The sequence below is a fragment of the Hevea brasiliensis genome, chromosome 11 (genome assembly GCF_030052815.1).
Source record: "Hevea brasiliensis isolate MT/VB/25A 57/8 chromosome 11, ASM3005281v1, whole genome shotgun sequence".
Classification (NCBI taxonomy): domain Eukaryota; kingdom Viridiplantae; phylum Streptophyta; class Magnoliopsida; order Malpighiales; family Euphorbiaceae; genus Hevea; species Hevea brasiliensis.
The window spans coordinates 46,792,435-46,814,395 of NC_079503.1; the positions used below are offsets into that span (position 1 = coordinate 46,792,435).

The window sequence follows — 21,961 nt, forward strand, 5'->3', positions numbered from 1 at the left end:
CTCTCTCTCTCTCTCTCTCTCTCTCTCTCTCTCTCTCTCTATATATATATATATATATATATTCAAGAAAGAAATTAGATTGTTACTTCATTTATAAACCACAGTTTAAAATGCAACCCGGAAAACAACAAGAAAAGCCTCATAGAAATAACAGCTAAATTGCAACTCCAAAGAACTAAACTCGAGAAAAGCCGCTAGTGCAGGCTACAACTTATAGGAATAGTGCCATCTCGTCACAATGCTCAAAAAGATGCATTAAAACTGGTAAGTTGTTCACAATATTGAAGGCTTAAAGAGAAAATAAAGAGGAGAAAATGATATAATCAGGCTTCAACGAGTTTGCTTAAAAATCTTTAACCAGGTGGCCATTTCATTTGCCTGCCCCCAAGGACGTGCAAGTGCAGATGATAAACAGATTGACCTGCAGAGAAAGAGAGAGGGAGAGAGAGTAAGCACAAGTATTTATCAGGAAATTACATTAAATCGCAAAAACAAGATTAATACTTACAAGCACTGGGACCGTTGTTGATAACAACACGAAAGCCATCAAGGATGCCTTCTTTTTCAGCCACTATTTTGGCAGCATAGAGAAGTTCACCTAGGATCTCCCTGTGCCTTCTTTCAGCCTGACAAGGAAGCAAATATCAATCTATAAGAATTCTGATTTTGCAAAGCTGAGCAAAGTTCCCACCAAAGCACCAATTTCTGGTACGCCTCATTTATAATGACTCAATTGAAATTAGAGGACTCTCATTTCAACTTATAGTTAAAAAAATAATAATATAAAAATTAAAAAAATAAAAAAATAAAAACTATACTGTTTTGAAAGAAAATGAATGAAAGAGTATTCAGCATGTAATGCGATATTTGGAACATGTTCAAGTTGACTATATTTAACATGGAGAAGAAAGGGAAACAAAACAAACATTTTCAAATATATTTGTTCAATTACATGCAATAAAGCAACTTGACACAGCGTGAAGCTTACAAAGAACACATATATTCATACTAAGTGAAAATAAAGAGATATTCTCTACATAAGTTTTATTGATGAAAATCTAAACTTAAATTACATAAGGATATTTTATAGAGTTTTTAGACTCTAAACCTAATAGGAGAATATCCCTACTAAATAGGAAAATTAAATAAATCTAAATCCATTAGAAAAATATAGATAAAATAGGAAATTAAAGTACTTGTAGAAAGAGATGATTCTCATTGATTTCAATTAATCTGTACATCGGTATATATATACAATTGATTCCTATAATTGTGTTCTACTAATTAGGAAGAAATCCTAAATAAGAAATCCTAAATAGGAATACAGAATACAAAATATACAGAGAAATAATATAGTGATTAACTTTCCATAACATAGTGATTGACTTTCCATAACACTCCCCCTCAAGTTGGAGCATAGATGTTAATCATGCCCAACTTGTTACAAATGTAGTCAATTCTAGCTCCATTCAGAGCTTTTGTGAAAATATCTCCTAACTGCTCTCCAGTTTTGATGTGTCCTGTTGAGATGATCTGTTGTTGAATCTTTTCACGAATAAAATGACAATCAATCTCAATATATTTGGTCCGCTCATGAAACGCCGGATTAGAAGCAATATGAAGAGCAGCTTGATTATCACACCACAATTTCACAGGCAGGGAGGTCTTAAAACCTGTCTCATCTAGTAATTGAAGTATCCACATTACCTCACATACTGATTGTGCCATGGCTCTGTATTCGGATTCAGCACTAGATCGAGAAACTACACTCTGCTTCTTACTTCTCCAAAGACACCAAATTTCCTCCAATAAAAACACAATATCCAGTAGTTGACCTCCTGTCAACCTTAGATCCAGCCCAGTCGGCATCTGAAAAACATTCAACATTCAAATGCCCATGATTACCATATAGCAAACCTCTTCCTGGAGCGCCCTTCAGATAACACAAGATTTGTTCCAAGGCTTCCCAATGAGGCAACAGTTGGGGAAGACATAAACTGACTTACCACACTAACGGCATAAGCAATGTCAGGACGAGTGACTGTAAGGTAGTTCAATTTTCCTACAAATCTCCTGTATCTCTTTGGATCTTCAAACAACTCACTATCCCCTGCTAACAATTGTAAAGTTGGAGTCATTGGTGCGCTACAAGGCTTAGCACCTAATTTTCCTGTCTCTGTCAATAGATCGAGAACATATTTTCTTTGAGGCAAGAAAATACCCTTCTTACTTCTCATAACTTCGATACCCAAGAAATACTTTAACAATCCCAAGTCTGGTCTGAAACTGAGTTTGGAGGAAAATTTTAAGAGATGAAATACCTGCAGAGTCACTCCCAGTGATGATAATGTCATCCACATAGACTACTAAGAGAATTAGACCAGCCTCAGATTGCCTATAAAATACTGAGTGATCACACTTACTCTTTTGCATACCAAATTCCTGTACTGCTTCACTAAATCTCCCAAACCATGCCCTAGGACTTTGTTTCAAGCCATAAAGAGACTTCCGAAACCTACAAACTTTACCCAACTCCCCCTGAGCAACAAACCCAGGTGGTTGCTCCATATACACCTCCTCCTGAAGATCACCATGAAGGAAAGCATTCTTGATATCCAATTGATGCAGGGGCCAATCATATGTAGCTGCTAAAGAGATAAACAAGCGAATAGAAGTAAGTTTAGCTACAGGAGAAAAAGTATCAGAGTAATCAACCCCATGTATCTGAGCATATCCTTTTGCTACAAGGCGTGCTTTTAACCTAGCCACAGAACCATCAGGATTTACCTTTACTGTATATACCCATTTGCAACCAATAGCTTTCTTACCAGTGGGCAAAGGCAATAGTTCCCATGTACCATTAGCATCTAAAGCCTCCATTTCCTCTTTCATAGCATCACACCAGCCAGGATGAGACAGTGCCTCATCAACAGTATTAGGGATAGGAACAAAGTCTAAAGAAGTAACAAAACACCGAGAACAAGAAGACAATTGATTATAAGAAACAAAAGAAGAGATAGGGTAAGTACATGAACGTTTACCTTTACGAAGAGCAATGGGTAAGTCTAGATCAGAATCATGATCAGTATGAAGTACAGGATCTCCCAACGAAGTAGCTGGTGGAGGATCTGAGTCAGGAATCTCCAATCTCCTGGAATAAATATGAACAACGGGAGGTCGAGTAGGTCTAGAGACAGAAGGAACAGGCTGTGGGAGAGGACTAGACATTGGTTGGACAGTATATATTAAGAGATCATCCTCCTCCCCCTGACTCTCATACACAGATGATGGAGGAAAAAATGGAGTGGACTCAAAAAATGTGACATCTGCAGAAACAAGATAACGATTAAGAGTATGAGAGAAACAACGGTACCCTTTTTGGAGTCGGGAGTACCCAAGGAAGACACATTTGAGAGATTTTGGATCCAATTTAGTAACCTGTGGACGAACACCACGCACAAAACAGGTACAACCAAAAATACGGGGTTTAATAGGGAACAAAGATTTTGTAGGAAACAAAGTAGTATAAGGAATATCCCCATTAAGGACAAAAGACGGCATACGATTGATCAAAAAACATGCCGTAGAAACTGCATCCGCCCAAAAGTGTTTAGGTACTTTCATCTGAAAAAGAAGAGCACGAGTTACCTCAAGAAAATGACGATTTTTTCTTTCGGCCACGCCATTTTGGGATGGGGTATCCACACAGAAAGACTGATGAAGAATGCCATTGTGTGTCATATAAGGCTGAAATTGTGCTGAAAAGTATTCTTTGGCATTGTCATTTCTTAATATGCGCACAGAAATATTAAATTGAGTTTTGATTTCATTACAAAAAGCACAAAAGATAGAAAACAACTCAGAACGATTCTTCATTAAATATAACCAGGTAACACGAGAGTAATCATCAACAAAAGTAATAAAATAACGAAATCCAATTTTAGATGTAACAGAACAAGGACCCCAAACATCAGAATGAACTAACTCAAAAGGAGATGAAGCCCGTTTATTGACTCTAGACACAGAAGGCAAACGATGATGTTTTACAAACTGACACGACTCACATTCTAGTACTGATAAAGACTGAAATTGAGGACAGCTTCTTCATGGTAGACAAAGAAGGATGACCCAATCTATAATGAGCTTCAAGAGGTGTTAAGGTACTGGAGCAAACAAGCGACCGCGGTACATGATTTTTCAGAATGTAGAGACCACCTGACTCACGTCCTCTACCAATAATCTGCTTCGTCGTAAGATCCTGAAACAAACACTGGTCAGGAAAAAAAGGAAACAGAACAATTTAAGGTACGAGTAAGTTTACTAACAGAAAGTAGATTAAAAGAGAATTTTGGTAGACACAAAACAGAAGATAAAGAAATTGACGAAGTCGGGCTCATGATTCAGAACCCATGACACAAGAAGTAGAACCATCACTAAAGTAATGATGAGGAAGTGAGATTAGGTAGCGGATAGAAGACTAGAATTACTCATGTGATCCGCATGCACTGCAATCAATAACCCATTTGGATGAAGAAGACACAAGGCATGTAGTGAATTTACTCGACTCGTGATCGCGATGTGAGAGGAACCGTAGGCTTTAGAGATGCACGATCTTGGGAAAATTGTGCAAAATCCTCTGCAGATACCAAAATAGTTTTCTCGGAGGAAGATCATAGAATTCTCTGCTGCCATATTTGCCATCTGTGATCGCTGATTTTTTCTCTGAAGTTGCGGACAATTATATTTTGTATGGCCAGGCTCATGGCAATAATAACAAATGACTCCTCTTGAGTCCTGATTAGAACTAGCCTCTCCATTACGCTGATTGCTTATGTTGCCTGTAATTCCTCCTCTACTTCCTCTTCTATTACCCTGTTGTCCATTTGGATTACGGCTAATAAGAGCACTACTGGCAGGCTGTGAAGATTGAGTACTCTCTGTATGAAGGACCCGTGTGAACGTTTCATGCAAAGAGGAAATCTCAGAACTGGAGAGGATCGAGATTTAGCGATCTCATACTCAAGGAAGGCCTGCAAGAAAACTCATAATAGCCGATTGCTCCCATTGGGCTCTTGAACTTTCACATCAGAACTAAAAGGCAACAATACATTAAGTTCCTCATATACCCGTTTAAAATCCATAAAATAAGCCGTGAGAGACTTATCCTCTTTCTCAGCACGGTAGAATGCCTCACAAACATCATAAATACTGGAGATATTCCCTTTACCAGAATACAGAAAATCTAAGTAATCCATCAATTCCTTAATAAATTCACAGTGATTAATTAAACTAATTACCTCACTATGAATCGAGTTCCGAAGCTGCAAAAACAACCGAGCATCCTCCCTTAGCCAAGTTTGTCGTGTATCATCAGTGGGTGGATCTTTAGTAAGGTGATCATCCTTATCAATGCTACGCAAATAGACCCTAACACCTTACTCCACCTGTAATTCGAACCATTAAGTTTATGTTCCGTGATCTTAGTCATCACCGGAATCACATCAGAAATAACATTCTTATTGTCTGCCATTTGTTGAGACAAAGAAAACTAACCGAAACGCTAATCCAAAGTGCTTATAGCAGCAAAATAACCCAAAATCACAAATCAAGCAAATACCAAAATAGGATCTGAGAGCCAAACCTCAGAAGTCCTTTAATGGTTATACTGGATCAGGCAACAGCACACAGTGGTGGAATGAAGGGGTTGAGAAGACGCCGGCGATGTTGATCGGGGTTGAAACGCCTGGCCATGCTAAGGTCTCTCCTGAGCTGGGTAGTGAGAACAAATAGTCACCATAGATTGATGACCTGCTCTGATACCATGTAGAAAGAGATGATTCTCATTGATTTCAATTAATCTGTACATGGGTATATATATACAATTGATTCCTATAATTGTGTTCTACTAATTAGGAAGAAATCCTAAATAAGAAATCCTAAATAGGAATACAGAATACAAAATATACAGAGAAATAATATAGTGATTAACTTTCCATAACATAGTGATTGACTTTCCATAACAGTACTTAACTCAACTCAACTAAGCCTTTATCCCAAACTTAAAAATGTAATATAAAACCCCCTCAACTTTCAAATTTTGCGCAATAAAATCACTTTAATCTCCAACTACCAGTTTGCCGGTTAGAGACTGACCTGAACAGTTCCAGCATAGCGCTTAGTCAACATTTTTCTTCTCTCTTAAGCTATGTGTAAATTGAATACTTCTTCTCTCTACAAAAAGAATAATTTTTCATGTATAGAGAGAATAATTTTACACTTTGCATAAGAGCGGAGAGAGAAAAGCTGACTAAGCGCCACGCTAAAACTTTTCACATGAGTATCTAACTAGAAAATCAGTAATTGGAAGTCAAAGGAATTTTATTAAGCAAAATTTAAAAATTAAGAGTTTTATGTTACATTTTAAAGTTGAAAGACTATAGTGTTACAACTATGTAAGTTCAATGACAGTTGTTGAAATTTATCCTAAAGTAATCCTAATTTGAGTAAGAAAACATTAATAAGTCCTAACTAGAATAAAAAAGCCCCTTCATTAATTCTAAAACAACTATTGCTGCTGCTTGAAAGTCCAAGTTGAACTAGGACTGCTGGAGGCAGAATTTTGCAAAGAAAAATGCAGCTCTCCCTTGTGGCTGTAGACTACACGCCCTGAGGCATGTTGCTGGACTATTGCACACCTTGGAATCATGTACTGGTCTGTGCTCAAAGTGCTACCCCCCGCTGGACGTCCTAGTTTGGCCCAACAGCACCACGTCATACTCCCCTACTTGAAAAAAAATTGTCCTCGAGTTGCAACGAACCAATATAACTCCCTTATCATTCTCCCTCGCTTAAAATATATCCTTGAATTTTGAAGTGGAAGAGAATGAAAATCTTTATTGGGAATGTGCACCATATAGCCTTCTTTGATGAGGTAGTCCATGAAGACTTGAGTAGGATTGAGTTAATCAATTTTACTAGTCTTTGTCTCCACAAAAACACTTAGACAAACAAAGTCAATAGAAACAATAGAGGGCAAAGAGAGAGAGAGAGAGATCTTCATTTTTCATCATCTCCTTGACTTGAATTTCTCCAATGTCCAATATTGTCTCCATGGATTGTTTTTCCTCAGCTACCAATAAAATCTCCATGATATGATATTCATTGTTCCCTAGGAAACTTTATTCAAAGTCTTCATCTTCAACAATAGCAAAAGGAAATTCAATTAAAGTTTTGAGTTCCAATTCTTCAAACCTAAGCTCCTCCACTTCAAGTTGCATTGTTGAATCTTGAAGCTCCCTTTGTTCTACGATTTCTCATTTTCCAACCACTAAGGGCTTTGGTTGGACCTCCCATTAACAACATTGTTTTTTCTAGAATAGAATATGCTCATAATCCAGAGGCAGAAATTCTTGTTCCAACAAGTATTTCATGATGAATCACGTACAAACCGGTCCCCTCCTCTCTTGCTCTCCTAGATTGCAATCGCCCCCCTATGCAGAAGAACCACCCTTTAATCAATATGCCACCAATTTGACTTATTTTTCATTCCATATGGTCGAAGAATCTATCTACCGTCATGATCCAATCTAAAAGTTATTCTATGTCAAGATCCCCATAGAAATTAGGAATACCAATTTGCCATCGATAATCATTGCTTTCCCTTTCGTTATACCATATGAGATATCTTCATTTTTCATTATCTCCTTGACTTGAATTTCTCAAATGTCCAATATTGTCTCCATGGATTGTTTTGCCTCAACTACCAATAAAATCCCCATGGCATGATATTCATTGTTCCCTAGGACACTTTCTTCAAAGTCTTCATCTTCAATAATAGCAAAAGGAAATTCAATTAAAGTTTCGGTTTCCAATTCTTCAAACCTAGGCTCCTCCACTTCAAGTTACATTGTTAAAACTTGAAGCTCCCTTTGTTTTTCGATTTCTTATTTTTCAACCACTAAGGGCTTTGGTTGGACCTCCAACTGACAACATCATTTTTTCTAGAGTAAAATATGCTCATAATCCATAGGTAGAAATTTTTGTTCCAACAAGTATTTTATGATGAATCACATACGAACCGGTCCCCTCCTATCTCTTGCTCTCCTAGATTGCAATCGCTCCACTATGCAGAAGCACCACCCTTTAATCAATATGCCACTAATTTGACTTGGTTTTCATTCCATATGGTCGAAGAATCTATCTACCATTGGGATCCAATCTAAAAATTCTTCTATGTCAAGATCCCCATAGATAATCTTTGCTTTCCGTTTCTTTGTACCCATATGCACCTAACGCAGATTGTATTCCTAGAGATTTTAGAAGTACTTTAGGAAAAAAATATAGAAATAAGAATTTTTAGGTATTTTAGGATTGTGTATCCTAATTGGATTAGGGTTACAAATTAAATTAGGATTCTTAATTATCTAAATAGATTGGGATCCTCAATTCCTAATTAGATAATTAGGGTTATACAAACACTATATATAGGCCTAGTTGTTCTCATTATTTTGCAAGTTTTGTTATGACATTTATTTGAGATTAATATGATTTTTTATAATTAGTTCTCTTTCTCAAGGATTGTTCCTTGTTCTTTATTTGTTCTACATCAATTTTGGTAGTTCTCTATTTTGCAAAAATTTGGATCTAATGCATATTTACTTGACTTACCTAATGATATGAATATTAGTCCGGTTTTCAATATGGGGGATTTATCACCTTATCGAGGCACCTTTAAGCCTCTATTTTGCCTTCTAGTACTTTTGCAAGTCAGCTTGTGCCAAAATTAACATCACTTCCTTAGTCTAAAGATATAATTGGCATTGTGCTTGATGATGAGTTCGTTACTTCCTCACAAGGTGGATTTCGTAGATTCTTGTCAAGTTGCAATGTCGTACTAATTCTGATGCTACTTAGATCACACAATAGGAATTTCAGACTTTAGATCCTTCTCTCTTGGATGCTTATTTGCAAGTTAACTCTACAAAGTCAAGTTCTTTTCAACCAAAGGGGAATGACACATTGTAATCCTAGAGATTTTAGTACTTCAAGAAAAAATATAGAAATAAGAATTTTAGGGATTTTATGATTGTGTATCCCTAATTGGATTAGGGCTCCTAATTAAATTGGGATTCTTAATTCTTAAATAGATTTGAATCTTTAATTCCCAATTAAATAATTAGGGTTATACAAACACCATATATAGGCCAACTTGTTCTCATCATTTTGCAAATTTTGTTATGACATTTATTTGAGATTAACATGATTTATGAGAATTAGTTCTCTTTCTGAAGGGTTGATCCTCGTTCTTTATTTGTTCTACATCGACGCCTCTTCTCCTATCACCACTATACCACTGATGCCTATTGAACCAAATTGGTTCATAGTCATCTTCATCCTTCGAATCATCATCATAGACATATTGCCTACGTGTAAGAAAAGGTCTGTTGATATGGTTACTATGAGTTGCACCATCTTTGGCCTTCTATCATTATACTGATCCTCATTTATTTTAGTTCCCAAAGCACCAAGACAATTTACAATTTCATAGAAACATCTCTCGATATGCTCAAATCTGAACTTTAGACATCGCTCCCATCGTTGCAATGTTTCGTCTCTATGGTAAAGAAATCTAGTTCCTCGATCACTGTCGCAAAACCATTGTCATCATCACTCCCATCAAGGTTAGCCATCTTCACCCTGCTCAAATACCACCCAACACGGCGTGAAGCTTACAAAGAACACATACACTCACACTAAGGATGTGTTTGATAGAAACTTAAAAAATCAAGGGTTAAATGTTACTCTTATAAGTTTTAACCTTTAAAGAGCGTAATTATTAACTTAGGCACCCTTAAGTTAACATTTAACCCCTCAAGAAGGTATAAATATTAATGTGGTGAAAAGTTAACCTAATCTCTTTAAGTATCCAAATGATATTAATGAGGGATTAAAAGTTACAAGGGTGACAATTTCCCCTTGTTAACCTTATACCAAACATCCCTAAGAGTGAAAATAGAGAGATTCTCTGCATAAATTTTATTGATCAAAATCTGAAATGAAATTATATGTAAATAAATATTTATAAAGTTTCTAGACTCTAAACCCAATAGGAAAATATCTCTATTAAATAGGAAGTTTAACTAATTCTAAATACATTAGGAAAGTATAGTTAAAATAGCATATTAAACTAATCTTAGTTTGAATAGGAAAACATTAATAAGTCCTAAATAGAATAGGAAACAATGCTATTAAAGGCGAGCCTGAGGCGCAAGGCGCACCAGGCATCTCAGAATAGCAAAGGCACACAACCTCATTGAGGTGCACCGAGGCGCCGTTAGGCGCACCAAGGAGCTTGGCCCAGTGAGGTCAACCCACCAATTGCAAAGAACAACCAAAGAAAGAAGAAAAAGAAGAAGAAGAAGAAATTACATAGTTGGATTGCCTCTTTGCTCTCAATGAAGTGTTGGTCTTTTAGTTGGAACTGTAATGTGTACTAAGGCTTATGATGGTGATGGGTTGAAGGTGGTAATGGATTGATGGTTATTGGGCTAATAGTTACTGGGCTAACTTACTTTAGAGCTAATTTATTTTATAGTTACTGAGCTAACTTAATTTAGAGCTAATTCATTTTATACTTACTGGGCTAACTTAATTTAAAGCTAATTTATTTTATTAATTTTTTTTTGCATGTACCCCTTTTAATTCTATTTTTCATAATTGAATATTAAATATAAATTATTTTTATATTCAATAAATAATTATTCATAATAAATTTATAAAATTCAATTTAAATTATTGTAAGTTACGTTTAGTAAGATATTATTAAATTAAATATATAATAAAAATTAAAATTATTATTTTAATATTATATTTGATTGAAAATTAAAATTAATATAATATAATTTAATGATAATTTTCACTAATATGTTTAGTTTAATTAACAATAGTGCTAATGCAATAAGGAAAAAAATAAGTAATAAAATGAATAACATATTACATTTATTTTTATATATAATTTATATTTTACTAATTAAATTTTTGTGGAGTTTATTTTTAATAAATTTATTATATAATTTATTTTTAATGAATTTTTTTTTTATTTTTGCGCATTGCCTCACTTAGGCACGTGCTTGCGTCTTGCGCCTTCCGCCTGGGCTCTCAGAGGCCTTAGTGCGCCTTGAGCCTTTAATAACTATAATAGGAAAGCCCTTTAATTAATTCTAAAAAAACTATTGTTGTTGCTTGCTTGCTAAATAGGAAGTCCAAGTTGATCTAGAGCTACCGGAGGCAGAATTTCAAAAAGAAAAGCGTAGCTATCCCTTGTGGCAGTAGACTACAAGCCCTGCTCGTGTACTAGTCTCTGCTCAAAGTGCCCTTGCTGGACGTCCTAGTTTGGCCCAACAGCACCGCGTCACAACTCCAGTGAAGAAGACTGAACTTTCAGTTGCTAGTGAAGAAATATACAAATTTTGGTATAATTGACACAAGATATTGATGTGAACTTGGTATCTAATAAAGTTGAGTGACAAAAAAGAATCCATATCGCCAACCCCAACTAGTTTGGGATTAAGAGTTGGTTGTTGTTGTTGTTACACACCAAAATGCCAAGACAAATTCTAGAAGAACATCTAATGAAGCAATAGAAGCCATAAATTATTGTCATCAACAATAAGTGAATTTTAGGGGGGAAAGAGAAGGGAAAATAATAAAGAAGAAAGAATGGACAAAGGAATTTTTATTTTCATCAGGAATTTTCTTATTTAGTTTGCACTATGAATTTTTCCCATTTAGGTCATAGCCCTAGTTGGAAAAGGAAATTATTTTATAGAAGTATTTAGGTAACCTAGTTATTTTCAAGGTTTTTATAATGGATTTATAGGCAATTGATTTGATTTGAAAGGCCTGTATGCTGCTAAGTGTCTCCGTCCTCTTTCTCTTGTTCTTTTCATTTTCTTTCCTTGAAGAGGTTCTTGTTAGGGTGACCTAAGTTACTATTCACAGGACCTCCAAGCAACCACCAATTCTCTCTCCCTTTTTTTTTCTCATTCTAATAAGCTCTAATTCAACTTCCTAACCAAAAACTCACTGGTTCTTTGAAATCAAACCCTAAGACTCATCAACTGCTAGAAAATTTTCCCCTTAAAAGCTTTTGCAGGCGCATTGCTCAACCTTGTTCTACATCATTTGAGATTTCACAAATTGTGGAATAGTTCACTGGCAGACTATTGAACAAGGAATAGTAGGTTCATAAAGGCTTTAGCTAATCGAAAAGCAAATGTATGCCCTCCTAAGCAAAAGGAAGTTCCACACAGAAAGTTCAAAGTTATTAATTCTGTTGATTTGTGATAGAAATGAAGTTTTTTTTTTTATATATATTTACTAGTTTTTACTATTCCATATGAAATCTCACCTAGTTCCAAAAATAGGATGCAAATAAGCTACCATGAAAAAAAAAAAAAAGGAATTATATTCCTATAGGGAGCGCAGTCATATAAAAAGAACTTATAGGTTCCAAATGACTGATACTGCAAATCTTAAAAACGAAATTGCATTGTATCCATCTAAAGACAGCACAAATAATGTATATATACGCACAAAATAAAACAAATACAAGTAAACCAACCTTCCCAAGTTGTGTCAATCCATCCCTGAACTTTGGAACGACTAAAACATGAACAGGAGCCTGAGGATTAACATCCCGAAAAGCAAGGACTCTGTCATCCTCATATACAATGGACGAAGGTATTTCCTTTGCTATGATCTTGTCAAAACTACAGAGAGGCAAAAAATATAAATAAAGGATTAGAGGGGAAATCTTAATTCCACAAGAAAAGTGCACAATAATCACATAAAATCGATCATCAAACCATAATATTACAAAAGATGCCTTTCAGTTCATCTTCTACATTAGCTCTAATGCAAAATCCAGAGAAAGAGAGAGAAGTAGAAGCCAAGGAAAGACAGAGCCTAAGGAAATTTATTTGGGGAAGGAGAAAAGGGGAGACTGGTCAACAATATGAAGGCAGCTCAAAAGTCACAATCCACTCAAAAGAAGCTAAAAAATTACAGAAATTTCAATTCGCATGTTTAAGGAGGTTTTTGAGATAAAGAAAGATACTTAATATAACAGATTCCTAAGAAACTAAAGTACCAAACTTTTTGCTGATATTTCATTCTTATTTGAAGCTCTCTTTGCTTTTAAAAATAAAATGAGTTTCTTGATATCTCCATCCACAAACAACGTGTTCTACCTGGCAGCCAAAGCTTTCTCTCAAAAAGCACTTAGTTTTTTTTTTTTTTTTATGTTTAAATCATCATCCCATATTTAACACATCACAAGGAAGTAATTCTTCTTTTCTCTACAGGTCGATTCTACTAATGCAATGCAAACAAAGGTTTTTGTCAAAGTCAAAGAAAATGTGCACACTTCAAATAACAGCAAATTTATTGATTGTTTTCGAGGAAGCAAATTTGTTAATATTTTGAATCATTTTTACAAGTTATTATTGCCTAGTTTAAAGTTTAAATTGAGAAGGGTCTTAATGAGAACTTACAAGTTTCTCATAGTTGAGAATTTTCAAGAACTTGTGATCTTAGCAGGGTCACTGAATTTCTAATAGGTCAAAATCCAAAAAATTCACCATAAAATGTTCTTAAACAATTTTTACTGGCTTAAAACATATGAGATTAAACCAGGGTAACAATGTTGCAAGTAATGATACATGGTTGGAGCTCCACTCTCAGCACTGGCTGCAGCTTCTTGGGCAGATGCCTCTTCATCATTAATCACAGTAGTGCGAAACAGAGACCTAAAATAACATCACAAGTCATCAACATCAGGAAACATTCAAGATAGCAATTAATGTGGCTTCTTTCGAACTAAGATGTTGAATCAAAACCACAAAGCTTTTGCAAGCGTAAGCTAAAAACATTAAAGATTTTTTTTACATGGTTTGGGATAATAAACAACATCTCACTAGGAAGATATAATGTCTTGTGCATTGTCAGGGCATCATTCCAGTCACCTGTATTAAGTGAAAGTTGCTTGTAAAAAACATGCCTCTGCAATTTTATGGCTATAAATCAACAAAATTATTTGCTTTAATAAGCCCCTTCTCATAATATAAAATTCGCGTGAATTTCAGCAGAATTGCACTTCATAAGCTATAGTTATTTCACTAAATAGTGGGTTGATGCACATTAAACAAAAAAAGATCCTGAGTACGAGTCTTTGCCAACAAGTTATGGAATTCTAACATAACAGATGGATGAATATGATAATAGTAGAAGAGAGAAGGCTTGATACATGGATTTAAATAATAACCATTATGTTATGTAACAGCTGTAATTTAAAGGGATTTTAGCTAACCATTATTGTTACCAGCATTATTTAACAAATTTTTAAAATTGTAACTATAAAAGCCATTATGGCCGTTATTTAAAGGTAACAGCCGTTAAGTAACAATCGTAATTGCTGTTATTTTTGCAATTGATAATCTTTGACTAATTTTACATCTTTCACGTCGAACGCAGCAAAGGGAAACTTTTTTGGGCAGAAAACTATCTTGGCTCATTCATTTTAGCACCTCATCATTTTCTCTCTAGTCAACTAAGCCATTTTCTCTCAACTTTCTCTTAGTTTTCTCCACAATCAATTCAAGTGAAATCCTTCATTGGTCCACAAAATTTTGAGCTCAAGAGCATAGATCATCAAATAGACAAGGTGATTTTGAAGTAAAGGAGAGCAAAGAGTGAGTTTTTTTTTTTTGGCCTAATTTTTAGCTATTTTTGGAATCATTTTTAGAACTCCGCCTAAGTAATTTGCGCTTAGCTGGTCCCAAGCCCGGATAAAGGAGGAGGGTTGCGGTAGGTGACAACCAGTATAAAAATTTTGTCACACCTTTATGATATGGATTCAAATGATATAAACGTTGGGGCGTCCTCTACTAACGACGCGCTACATCGGAGCCCGGGTGTAGTGAAAAATATGCAAGGATGTAGGGCGTTCACTGAAAGCGACATGTCATGCCAGCGCCCGGGTTTGGTGTTAAGTGAGCAAGGGTTCCCACATCATGGACGGGTGTGAGTAAATAAGTTAGTCCATAGGACAAATAGTGGAACAGAACACAAGATAGACATAGAAAATAATAGAAGAAATCATAGAAGGAAACCAATTAGGAAGGAGCAGGATAGGAGGAGGATCAGGGTTGATACTTGGAATGTTGGATCACTTAAAGGAAAATTAATGGAGCTTGTGGATACCTTGGAAAGGAGAATGGTGAATATTACTTGCATTCAGGAGACTAAATGGGTAGGAGAGAAAAGTAAGGAAGTGGGTAACTCAGGGTACAAACTGTGGTTTACTGAAAAGGAGAGAAACAAGAACGGAGTTGGCATAATCATAGACAGGACATTGAAAGACGCAGTAATAGCTGTGAAAAGAGTAGGAGATAGAATTATACTAATAAAGCTAGTACTAGAAGGAAAAACAATAAATATAGTTAGTGCTTATGCCCCACAAATAGGACTAGACAGTGAGAGTAAACAAAGGTTTTGGAAAGATATGGATGATTTAATGCAAAGCATACCAAATGAAGAGAATGTTTTCATTGGTGAAGATTTGAATGGACATGTAGGAAGTGATAAACAAGGGTATGAGAATGTTCATAGAGGTTTTGGTTTTGACAGTCGAAATGAGGAGGGAAAAAGCATCCTGGATTTTGCTATCGCATACCACCTAATACTAGCAAATACCTACTTTATAAAAAGAAAGTCACATTTAGTGACTTTCAAAAGTGGGCAACATAAAAGCCAAATCGACTTTCTCTTAACCAGGAAGACAAATAGAGCTCTATGCAAGGATTGCACATTCCATGAGAGGCTTTAACAAGTCAACATCGGTTGGTGGTCTTGAATGTTAAATTTAGTAACAATTCAAGTAAGATCAAAAGAAATAGTGTAGCTCGAACAAAGTGGTAGGAGTTCAAAAGAGTAAAGCAAGTGAAGTTCAAAAATAAGCTTCTCGAGTCTGAAGTATGGAAGCTGGATATGGAGGCTAATGATATGTGGATACAGATGGCATCAAAGATTAGAGAATAGCTAGAAAAGTACTTGGAGAGTCTAAAGGACATGGACCACCCTCAAAAGAGAGATGGTGGTGGAATGAGGAAGTACAAAAGGCAGTAAAGAGAAAAAGGGAATGGTATAAGAAATTACTTAAATGTGATAATAATGAGACATATGAACAGTACAATATAGCAAAGAAAGAGGCAAAAAAGGCAGTTAGTCAAGCAAGAGCACAGGCCTTTGAAAAGTTATATGAGAAACTTGAAACTAAAGAAAGGGAGAAAGATATTTATAGATTAGCAAGGATGAGAGAAAAGAAATGTCAAGATCTTAATCAAGTTAGGTGCATTAAGGATAAAGAAGGAAAAATGTTTGTGAAAGATGAGGACATTAAAGAAAGATGGAGAAATTATTTTAATGATCTCTTTAATAATAGTCAAAATGGTAATAGCGTGAATATAGATTATAGAACAATAGAAAAGAATGTGAATTATACTAGAAGGATTAGATCTTTAGAAGTAAAGGACGCACTTAAGAGAATAAAAGTGAGTAAAGCCTATGGACCCAATGAAATACCGATTGAAGTATGGAAGTGTTTGGGAGATATAGGAGTGGCATGGTTAACTAAATTATTTAATAAGATTCTAAACTCAAAAAAAATGCCTGATAAATAGAGGAAGAGTATTTCAGTACCTATTTTTAAAAATAAGGGAGACATACAGAGTTGCTCAAACTATAGGGGAATTAAACTCATGAGCCATACTATGAAGTTGTGGGAGAAAGTTGTGGGAGAAAGTTATGGAGCATCTACTACGTCATGATACTATTATCTCTCTCAATCAATTTAGTTTCATGCCCGGTCGTTCAACTCTGGAAGCGATCTTTCTCATTAGAAGCTTGATGGAGAAATATAGAGATGTGAAGAAATATCTACACATGGTTTTTATTGATTTGGAGAAGGCTTATGATAGTGTTCCAAGAGATGTCTTATGAAATGTGTTAGAACAAAAGATGGTATCTATTAGATACATACAAGTGTTGAAAGATATGTATGAAGGAGCAACTACTATTGTGCGCACAGTGGGAGGGGACACGAGATTTTTCGATCTCAATTGGATTACACCAAGGATCAGCCATAAGCCCTTACCTTTTTACATTAGTTTTAGATGAATTGACGAAACATATACAAGAGAGTATTCCTTGATGCATGTTGTTTGCAGATGATATTGTTCTAATAGATGAGACACGAAAAGGAGTCAATAGAAAGCTAGAACTTTAGAAAAATACTCTAAAGTCAAAGGGTTTTAAGTTAAGTAAAACGAAGACAGAATACATGCATTATAAGTTCAATGAAGACCAAACTGGTGATAGGGAATGAGTTAGTTTGAATGGAGTAGTACTGTCCCAAAGTAGTCACTTTAAATATCTAGTCTTAGTCCTTCAAGTAGATGGGGGATGTGAGGAGGATGTTAGTCATAGGATTAAAGCCGGATGGTTGAAGTGGAGACGTGCCACGGGAGTTTTATGTGATCGTAAGATTCCTAATAAGTTGAAAGGAAAATTTTACCATACAGCCATACGACTGGCTATATTATATGGTAGTGAGTGTTGGGCACTGAAAGAGTCGTATGCGTCTAAGATAAGAGTTGCAGAGATGAGAATGTTAAGGTGGATGAGTGGCCATACTAGACTAGATAAAGTCCGTAATGAGAGTATTAGAGAAAAGGTAGGAGTGGTGCCAATTGAAGATAAGTTGAGAGAAGGGAGATTGAGGTGGTTTGGTCATGTGAAGCGTAGACATACGGAGGCTCCAGTTAGACAAGTAGAGCACATTAGGTTAGAGGATAGAAAGAAAAAAAGGGGTAGAGCTAAATTGACTTGGAGGAGAGTAGTACAACATGACCTAGAAGCATTACACATTTCTGAGGATTTAACCCAAAATCATTTAGAGTAGAGAAAGCGAATCCATATAATCGAACCCAAATTTTTTGGATAAAGGATTAGTTGAGTTGAGTTGAGTTGAGTTAAGTTTGGAATCATTTTTAGGTAAATACATAAATAATTAGAAAATGTTATCAAAGAAAGTTTTAGCATTTAATAATATTTGTTAAGTATAAATTTAGGCTTTAGCAAGATAAAATTTAACAAATAAATAAATAATCATGAAATTAACTCTTAAAATTAATTTTCATCAAGCAAATAGTAAGTTTAAAACCTAAATTTTAAATTAAATGATTAGTTAATGCACAAATAAGTCGGTAATGGTTATAGGTAAGTGTAAAAAAGCTGTAATTTTTTAAAAAAATAAAATAAATCTATTTTGTAATTTATTACTTGCGTTATAAAATTTGAGAAAAATAAAAAATCATGAAATTGAAATTAATTTTCATAAATTAAATAGTAACTTCCTAGACACTAATTTTGATGGTAATAAGGTTAGTTATTTATTATACACTTAGTTATTTTGATTTTGAATTGAAAAATACTAATGATTTATAAGAGTGATGTATTTAATGTCTTTATTTGATGTATTTATGTTTATTATTTAGTTGTATACCTTAGCTTTAATTATATACTAAATATTTATTCATTTTATGAATTTTGCAATTTTTCCAAAAAATTTGCGTGGAACGTTACGGCTATCATAGCTCATTTCCATTACTTACAACCGCGGCCACGACTACAATATAAAGCCACGACTTGATATGGTTAAATAGTTGAATTTAGGACTTATCTTAAGTATACAATAAGGTTATTATAAAGCACAATTCAACCACTAATAGATAAAAGAAGATTTTTATTAAATGAGGAAAAGAAGAGAGAAACATCAATTGGAAGATAATATATTCTCCTCCGAATATCAGAAAGTACATAAAAAATGCAACCCTAACACTCCAGTCATGTTTAACTAATATGAATTAAAGACACTACTTTACTAGTACTACTCCTTGAAACAGAACTTACAAACAACAACAATAACTACTACTACTACTACTACTACTACTACTAAGCCTAAATCCCAAAATTAGTTGGGGTCGGCTATGTGAATAATTTTTTGCTATTCAGGCAGCTTTATTTGAAACTCAATCTGCATCAAATCAAACAGAACTAATAAAGAGCCTTGAAAAACTAATGTCTCCCATAACCATTGCAGAAGAAATTTTGATTCTTTAAGGCTTTGTTTCACAAAAAATATTTTCTTGCAAAAAGTTTCCCACATTTTTCTACTGAAGAAAACTTATCAATAGAAAATATTTTCTTAGTCAAATGGAAAACAAAGCTATTTTCAAGGAAAATGGCTTCCGCTTTTGATCTATGACAGTCACTGAAATGTGAAAAATACTTTCATAAATGCATTACATAAACACTTAAACATTAGTTTATCCACCACCACGGGTGCCATCGGCAACCATCATGGTTACGATCAATGACCATTGACAATTTGACACCACTGGCGATAGGTGATGATGGCTGCCACAAATTACCTTTTCTTTTCTCATATTCAACAATTAATATTAGACAATTAAGTTCTTATAGTTCAAACATTTTTATAATATTATAAATTGAAATAACATTAACATTTTCCAGTGCATTCAAAACACCAGAAAATAATTTCCCTTTGCTGTTCAGCATTACAACCAAACAAACCAAAATAAGTTATTTTCACAGAAAATGCTTTCCATTTTCTTAGACAAATTATTTTCCTTGAAATAAATGAATCCTTAGGAGCCAACTTTTCTCTCTGACCAAATACTTCAAATTAGAGCAAAAATTGCATAGTAACATAATCCACAAAACCTTTACCTCCTGCTATGTTAAAAAGGGAAGTGTAATAAATAGATAAAAATGAGACTCACTACCCTTACACTAGGTAACACATATAGTAAAGAGAAAAAACTTTGGTAATATCTAATAAGTCACTAATATTAATTCTTTTGACATTTGCAAACGAAATGAACCCCTTACTTCATATGGAACTTTAGACTTTCAAATTCTATTTGGATAAGGAAAAAGAATGACAGTAGCAGAAACAATCCAAAATCCCAATTCTCTAATCCCCAAATTTCTCAGTTTGGAGTATTCCATAACTATGATTAAAAAAAAATTTATTTAAAAAAAAGCCAATTTGGGTCACAGATATTGCGGTAATCTAAAAGCTAAAATGGAACATCTACTAGCTTGGATGATTGCTCATAATCTATCAAAACAAGAGCTGCCTGACATATTTTATTGAATAAATGTATCCCAACATTCAAAACCAGCCATAACTGCTTGCCACTATTTGGTGTATTCTACTTCTAATGGATTAGATTATTTGTACAAAAATCTGAAAGAGAAAAAGAAAAGGGATTTTAAGGGAGGAGGAATGAGAATACCTGCGAGACTGAATAGAAAGAAGGAATTTGTAGTTGATATAAGAGATGGGTCTTGGGGAAGATTTCACATTTGAGAATGCCCTTGTACTAATTCCACGATTCCTGCTTACAAACACAAATAATAGCCAAATATTGCCTCACAATTTAAGTTCAAACATCTTATGCAGAGGGAAGGAATGAAGGGAAAGAGTACCGGAGAAGAGTGAAAGCACTAACTGCAGCCATGGCCTCTTTTTTTTTTTTTTTTTTGACAGAGAACAACTGGAAAGAGCTCTTCTCTATATAATATGGGCTAATGGTACGCTGGCCACCGGTCGGAATCGGCAGTTCAGAGCTGGGGAGCATTAAACTGGAATTAGATAGGTTTTAGCCGCGGTTCAAACCGATTTTAGTTCTGGATTCGGTCTAAGTTTAAATAATATTTCGAATTCGATTTTATTTTTAATGATTTGGTTTTGTACCAATAGTTCCAAAATATTTTTTTATAAAAAAATTATGAAAAATTGTATTGTGATCTCTTAATTAAGAAAAAAATAAAAAAAAATAATTGAATAAATTTTAGTAGGCTTCGTTTGTTTCACGAAAAATATATTTTTGAAAAATATTTTTTATATTTTTTGATATTTAAAAGCACTCAGAAAAATTAGTCAATTGAAAATATATTCTTGATCAAAAGAAAATTAAGTTATTTTTAAGGAAAATGACTTCTATTTTTTAGAAAGGAAGTTATTTTTTGTTTTCTAAACTTTAAAAATCTTATTAAAATGTGAACAAATAGACATACATCAAATAAATAAATATTATTAATTTAATATTTTCATGAAAAATACAAGTTATTTTTCGTGAAACAGACAGAGCTAATAGTTATTATATATTATTTAATCACATTGAATAAAGTATAGAAAATGACTATTTTTTTTAACTTTGAAATTAAATATATATATATATATATATATATATATATATATATATATATATATATATATATATATATATATATATATAAAAGAAGCAACACAATTCTTTTTCACATAAGACGGAAAAGAAAAATTAGACTTAAACTTAATTATATAATAATTAAGTTATTTACGTTTTTTTTTTTTGAAATTATAGAAATTGATGTTTTCGTGAATTTTCTGGATACTAGATTTGACCGGATTAAAAGGCTCCTGAAAATCAAAGAACAGGTGAGGGCTGATGGTGGTTGTCAACCACTATGACACTCAAGTTAGTAATCAGGTTATGAACTAAGTATTTAGTATAATAGAAGTGAGAGTTTTATTTGCATACCTGTTTCTGTAGTTTTACTTTGTTTATATGGTAATTTGTATGAAATCTTGGTCAGATCTTCGTCGATTCTCTATTTAAGTTGTAACGATAATCACTCTTAGATTATATTGGGAATTATGCATTATCAGTAGCATGGTCAGTGGAGCAGTCTTTATTTGTCCTGAACTCAAAGACAGTAATGATCTTTCTTATTTTGTCGATCTCTCTTATTTTGTCCCATCTCTTCAAAA

The 21,961-nt window shown here is 34.2% G+C and overlaps 1 protein-coding gene across 1 annotated transcript; it reads right to left on the reverse strand.

The window, feature by feature from the left end:
- Window positions 1-176: 176 nt before the first annotated feature.
- On the reverse strand, window positions 177-20,825 carry LOC110670535 (14 kDa zinc-binding protein). Its single transcript, XM_021832618.2, has 6 exons — window positions 20,635-20,825; window positions 20,442-20,543; window positions 13,722-13,808; window positions 12,623-12,770; window positions 509-626; window positions 177-421 (listed from the first exon to the last, which is right to left on the reverse strand). The coding sequence occupies exons 1-6, from the start codon at window positions 20,784-20,786 to the stop codon at window positions 354-356; spliced, it is 675 nt and encodes a 224-aa protein (XP_021688310.2). The 5' UTR covers window positions 20,787-20,825; the 3' UTR covers window positions 177-353.
- Between the last annotated feature and the right edge of the window lie 1,136 nt (window positions 20,826-21,961).

What these genes read in the sequence shown, in the direction of transcription:
- LOC110670535 (XM_021832618.2), bottom strand. Translation starts at nt 20,786, where the DNA reads ATGCTCCCCAGCTCTGAACTGCCGATTCCGACCGGTGGCCAGCGTACC. An exon ending in CTTTCTATTCAGTCTCGCAG is followed by an intron (nt 13,809 to 20,441) that starts GTATTCTCATTC and finishes ATGTTATTTTAG; the next exon opens with GTCTCTGTTTCGCACTACTG. An exon ending in CAACAACGGTCCCAGTGCTT is followed by an intron (nt 422 to 508) that starts GTAAGTATTAAT and finishes CTTTCTCTGCAG; the next exon opens with GTCAATCTGTTTATCATCTG.